The sequence below is a fragment of the Populus alba genome, chromosome 2 (assembly GCF_005239225.2).
Source record: "Populus alba chromosome 2, ASM523922v2, whole genome shotgun sequence".
Taxonomy (NCBI): Eukaryota; Viridiplantae; Streptophyta; class Magnoliopsida; order Malpighiales; family Salicaceae; genus Populus; species Populus alba.
The window spans coordinates 9,045,238-9,051,369 of NC_133285.1; the positions used below are offsets into that span (position 1 = coordinate 9,045,238).

Below are 6,132 nucleotides of genomic sequence, written 5' to 3' on the forward strand. Positions count from 1 at the left end.
CTAATTCCTAATTCAAAACCCCAACATTTAATAAAATCAAATTAACACTGATTAAATATAAATTACATCAAATTAATTGAGAGAGAGTGTTTAATATACCTCTATGAATGAAATATGGGTGGTGAGATTGGCTAGTTTGGTTGAAAAATTCAACATCAACCACTAGTAGAGAAAGAAAGTATGGCTACTGCATGTAGCGCTAGAGCTGGAGAGCTGCTAGGGATGTTTTTGAGGTGGAGAGAGATTAGCCAGTGGTTAAAGGGAAGGAGTAAGAGAGAGAGTGAGATGAGGAGATATGAGAAAGATATAAGTTACAGATACCATTTGCAACTCATTAAAATATGCTAGTTTCTCATTTATTTTTTCAGCTGTATTCCTTCACTAATTTTTCTTGTACTGTGTTAACAAAAAAAAAAACCCTTTCCTAAATTGCATCTAGGGGAAGGTGCTTTGCCTAGGATCTAGAAGCGCTTTGGTCCCTGCAACTTTGCGCCTATAGCGCTTTTAGTATGCCATACATTATATTATGCAATTATATTTTAAGCATTATTTGCAGAACGCTGCCATCCGTGCAGGCACGCAAAATATAAAGCGGGGAAAGTCAATTAATAGCTAGTAAGTGCAAATTAAGCTTCTTACTTCAGCTCTTATGAAGTATGAAATTACAAATCATGAGTCGTCCCATCAGCATGCTTTATTGACACAACATATGAATGAGAATCTTAAGGCTAGGCATAAACAGTCTTAAACATGTTTCTAAACTCGCTCTTTTGCATGAGCTAGTTTACCTTCTCTCTATTCCCTTGCCTACAAAAATAGCACCCTGATTCAACAAATATCAGGCAGGACCCCTGGGACTTCAGTCTGATATTCTGATCTGGACTCCTAAAATGTCTTTCACCATCTCATATGTCACAAATGCAATTGCTATGGATGGAACTACCTGAAAATGTGAAAAGAAATTAATTTGAATGCTATGGGGGCAGCAATTTAGGCATATATCAAAGCTGCGTTAGACCCAAAAGAAAATATAAGTCTAAACCATGCGTGCTCTAGGTTCGATTAAAGTGGCCTAACTAAAGTTGTAAATATGTCATTCAGACCTCCTGCAAAATGTCTGCAGAATGGAGGTTTTACACACACACACTAGTTGACAATGCTGGCAATTTTTCTGTTGATCAAGGCATTCAGACATAAATCTTTATTGAGTTCGATAAAAGTAAACCAGTTACTCCAGAATCAACCAACCAATCCTCTTTTGGAATGCATGGTAAGTTATGATCCATGGTAAAGCAACCCCTGCAGTAACTCCATAAATTAGAGCATGAAAAGAATTGTAGAGATGCTTGACACTAATTCTCAAGATACCAAGATTCTTGCGAGAGGAAAACGCCACAAAATAACAGGAAAGCCCAACGCAACCAACAGCCAACATTGGCTGTCTTCCCATCCTCACTAAATCCTTCTTTTAGGAAACTATGATCAGGTGAAGTTAAGGTAACAGTTGAAAGTTATTTAGAAATGAAACACTGAAAATAGAACAACTCACCTTCACTGAATTTGGTACCAAACCCTTGTATAATGCTCCAAAGCCCTCATGCCGAACAGTTTTCCTGAATGCATCAATCATGCCAGTATATTCGAGTGGGGCCTTGCTCCTCCCATCACCAGTGACGATGGAAGCAGCACCTTTCCATCCCACCATTTGCATCCGCCGGCGAATAACATCAAGAGGATAAGCAACAGTTTGGCCAACGGTTCCAGCTGCAGCCCCACAAGCTAGCCTTGTAGTCACATTCAATTCAGAATCTTCAACGAGTCCAGATGGTCTAGCTTTAACCAACCAATCCTTTAGAGATTCATACACTGAAAAGTTGAGACCCACGTATGGAATCTGCCAACAAGAAGCACCAGTACAGGGTTACAACCAGCAAACAGACAGAAACCACTTTGGTCCTCGGGTCACATAAGTATACCGAGGAATGTGATGTTAACAGTACCAGCAAAGATGTCATACTTATTTATTGTCAAAGAACAGGGAGAATGGGGGCTGGTGGGTTGTCTTTCCCACATATAAGAACATCAATGCTAAGATTTACGGTATTACGCCCTATAGACCCTTAGAAAAATATAAGACAAAGAAGCGGGATGGGGAGAGTGAAGCCAGCGCATACATCATAGTTGCACCAGTAAAATCTCATCTTAGCAGCACATAGCTCCAATATTCTCTCATCTGGTGCTAATAATTCCAAGAGCAAATAAGATAGAATACTTAAATCATCAAATCAAGAGCTCAACATAGGCTTTCCATCTAAGTGTGGCATAAAAAATGTCTAGTATAATCAGACATATAAATCAAGATATAGATATAGTAATGGCTTTACTTTCCAACTTTAGACAAAGAAAAGAAGATGCCAGGTTATCAGTTGGATGAAATCAAGACATGTGCACCAAGCTACAATAGAAATACCTTAAAAGTGTCTCATTTTAGAAATACAACCCATAGCACAAGCATTTTACGAGAATGTTAACATGCAGTGTTATTTAGCAATTAATGACTTACAACTCCAATGACAGAAGGAAGCCAGCCCTTGTACAGTGCTCGTGGGCCTTCTTGCCGAAGCACGGTAGATAGAGCATGGAACATTCCTCTATATTGATAAGGTGATTTCTCAGTCTGCAAACACAATACAACAAAAAATTAAAAACTTTGTATTGAAAATCCAACGCGGAGAACCCCAAATAATCAAAGCAAATAATGGGGCATGTTAAATAAAATGAAGTTCATTTGTTCAAATAAATAATTTTATTGGTATGAATTTATTCCATGCCTTATTACATACATTTAAAAATATTTCAAGAGGCTTCAAATAGAAGTATAATATTTTTTAGCATATAAAACAAAGGGAAAAAAATCCTTCTCCCAGGGTTTTTCCAATGGAACCTCAGTGATCATACCTGTACAGTTAGCCTGCCTCGTACCATATCCATGGGATAAGTTGCAGACATTGCTATAATTCCTGCACATGCTCCAGCTCCAAGGCGTAAAAGAGGAGTGAGCTGAGCATCCTCTGTAGGAACAACAAGGGAAGGACTCACATACGTGAGAATACCAGCACAAAAACTGTGATGAAAGGCTACTTCTACATTCAATTTCACTAATAAGGTAAACCAAGCACCCACTAACTCAATGTTTTTCATTGCATTTCTCTCTGCAACTAAATGGATGTGTAAAGAAACTATATATATTTCTAATAATGATTACTGGAAAATATAATTCTGGCAGGCTGCCTAATCTGAATAAAAATTTTCTGCCCCAACAAAACTTTAGAAAACATCTCCATTAAGTGTAATGTAAATTCACAAAGAATATCTAAAACAAAGTGATGGAGAACAGAGATTGACATACCATTACCAGTTTGCTGTTGATAGAGATACAATATTCCCCTGTCATATGGATATAGAGGACCCATCAGGAAAAGGAAAAAAAGTTTACACAATGGATCTTACATTAGAATCATGAACAGAGGTGATTTCAAATGTTTGAAGAAAGAAATAGAGGCTAACGCCCAGAACAAGCAGTATGGTGTAACTGTCTGAAACAAAAAACCCCACATTGGCAGGACTGAAGAAACCAAAGCAGTTTATGTCTGAAGAAACCATCACCAAATGGCTTAGACCATTTTGGTAGAGACTGGTCCAGTAATCAGCAATAAAGCCCACTGGCAATCCAAGCAAAAAACAACAATAAGTGCAAGATCAGGTATGCCCGAATTTCAAAAGTGACAGAAGTAAGCATGGTGTGCTTCCTTTGTAATAATTGTGTATGAGTGAGTTGAAAAATCAGTCTTCTGCAGATATAGAGATGAAAATGAGAGTAGAATGCTTAAACGCATTTTCTCTCAGTGCACAATCAATTCTAAATCATTTACATAGCTCACATGTTATCATGGTTAAAACCATACATGCCATGCATTCACCAGTTGAACAGACTTGACAATTTTCTTTCACTGATATGGATCAAAGAAGAATGAGGGTAAAGACCGCATAAGTTGCCCTCCTGTATATTATAAAGTATATGCGTCTTTCAACAACCAATGAAATCAAAATTTTCAAAGAATCATACTTGGAAGCTTGCTCGTAGCTGAAAAACTTGACTGCCGAGTTTGGGACGATACGAGCACAATTGGTGCCATTGCCTTTGAATAGTCCATGAAAACCCTCAGTCCTCCATATGTATTTCAACCCTTGAATTGTTCCATTGTATTTTATGTTATGTGGATTTTGAACCTGCAAATTGTAGGATTTCATCAATGCAAAATCAACATGTGAGTGCACATTCCAATGGATGTGAATGAATGCACATTCCAATGGATGTGAATGAAAAATATCCAATGGAACACAAACATCAGGAGATCTAACCTGTAGCAGTATTTTCAATCTCTCCAGGGGAGCTACAGCAGTGCGAGACCTGAACACGCATGCAACCATTTTAGTTGGAGAAAATTCGATGTAGCATCACCACAACAGAAAAAATCATAAAAGGTGTATAACCTCAGCCATCCACACTCACATTCAAGAGTGATCCCGTTGGAAACAAAACATCTAGGCTACCATATATGGTAAAAACAAAAATCATCTTGCAAGTGTAAAAGCACCTGAATAAAAAACAAATCATGTATTTGAAATAAACAATCTAATTAGCACTTAATTTTCTATATTCACTGAATTACAAGTAAAACAAAGAGGAAGGAAAACAGTATCATAAAATTAGTGCATCTAAAGTATTGTAAGTTTTATGCAGGTTCAAGTTCTCTGGAAAGTCATTAACCCACCTCAAATTATTCAAATTTTTAATATTTCTAATTTCTTCACATTCTTGAAACCAAACTTTCATACCCTAACACGAAAGTCACGCCTTTTTGTATTAGGAACTACATTTTGATTTGATTTTTTTCCCTATCATTTCCAATCCTCCTCGAACCTTTTCTCCAAGACTGAACAAAACAATAGCTTGAAATTATGAATTTTTTATACATCAGTACTACGAAAATGAAGCTCCATAATTTCAACTGCTGCCTACTGCAATAATTCCTTTAGAATTAAAAAGTAATAATTACATCGATAATTTTAAATTCCTTCAAAATACTAAAATATCTTTCTTTTTTTAAAAAAATAAGCTAGCTAACTAAATAGTAGCTGCTAAAGCAGATATGAGAACTCACACTCCACCAGCAACACCACCGGCAACAAGAGACTTGCAGATGCTAAGAATAGCAAGGCTAGGAGCCTTGACTCCTTCTCTCGCAAGCTTAGCTTCCTCCGCCAAATTGACAATAGTGGTCACAGCCGATTCGCTCGCCTTCACATCCTCCGATGCCATCGATCGATCACCAAAAGAAAAGCTCAGTATAGTCAACTCTGTGAGATGAAAAGATCTCGGATTCTTCGGCAATCAATCTGGTCGGATCTTAATTATTCTTATTTAATTCAACGAAGAGGCAGTCTCTGCATTACTTTCTTTCTTTCTGCAATGACGGCTCTTGAGAGAGGTGAGAGTACGCTGAGGCCTCAAGCTTAGAGCGAGTGGGCGTTGTGTGACGGGGGGTTTGGTTTTCCTTCCATGTGCGTGGATTCGTTTTCGTTTGTTTTATTTTATTTTTTTGTGTAGGTTGTTGTGATCGCTAGTGGACAAGAGAGACGTTTGGACTCGCTGCGGATTGGGACCCCTAGAGGTAGGTGAGGTGGTCCAATTACATCTCATCGTCTAGGATGTGTTCGGGTCACCTTTCTTCTTATGATCATTTGTTTTTTTAAAAAAAAAAAAATAATTTTTTATATTAATAATAATTTTTTAAAATTAAAAAATATTATTTTTTAAGTAAAAATCATTTAATTTTTTTCATCACTATCTCAAATACCAAAAAAAAAGAGTAGATGCAACCATAAGATTTATTGATGACAAAGTTCCATTCTATAACTACTTGTCCTTCCTTTTATGTATCTTTTATTGATGGCTTTGAATTGCAAAGTGTTACCTACTTTCATAGGTACATTAATTCCCCATCATTTTAAATATTTTGATTAAAATTAAACTCAGAAATTAAGCAAAAAATAATTTGAGGGAAAAAA

At 36.9% G+C, this 6,132-nt stretch overlaps 1 protein-coding gene across 2 annotated transcripts; it reads right to left on the reverse strand.

The window, feature by feature from the left end:
• Positions 1-609: 609 nt before the first annotated feature.
• On the reverse strand, positions 610-5,647 carry LOC118057694 (mitochondrial adenine nucleotide transporter ADNT1). 2 transcript variants are annotated; one of them, XM_073407797.1, is made up of 9 exons: positions 5,226-5,362; positions 4,574-4,658; positions 4,423-4,471; positions 4,127-4,290; positions 3,410-3,447; positions 2,959-3,071; positions 2,564-2,677; positions 1,550-1,894; positions 610-943 (listed from the first exon to the last, which is right to left on the reverse strand). In XM_073407797.1, coding segments are annotated over exons 2-9 (909 nt in total). In that variant the 5' UTR covers positions 4,576-4,658; positions 5,226-5,362; the 3' UTR covers positions 610-859. The 2 variants fall into 2 exon arrangements, with proteins under 2 accessions (XP_073263898.1, XP_034926236.1); XM_035070345.2 differs by lacking the exon at positions 4,574-4,658 and having other exon boundaries at positions 5,226-5,647.
• Positions 5,648-6,132: the final 485 nt, after the last annotated feature.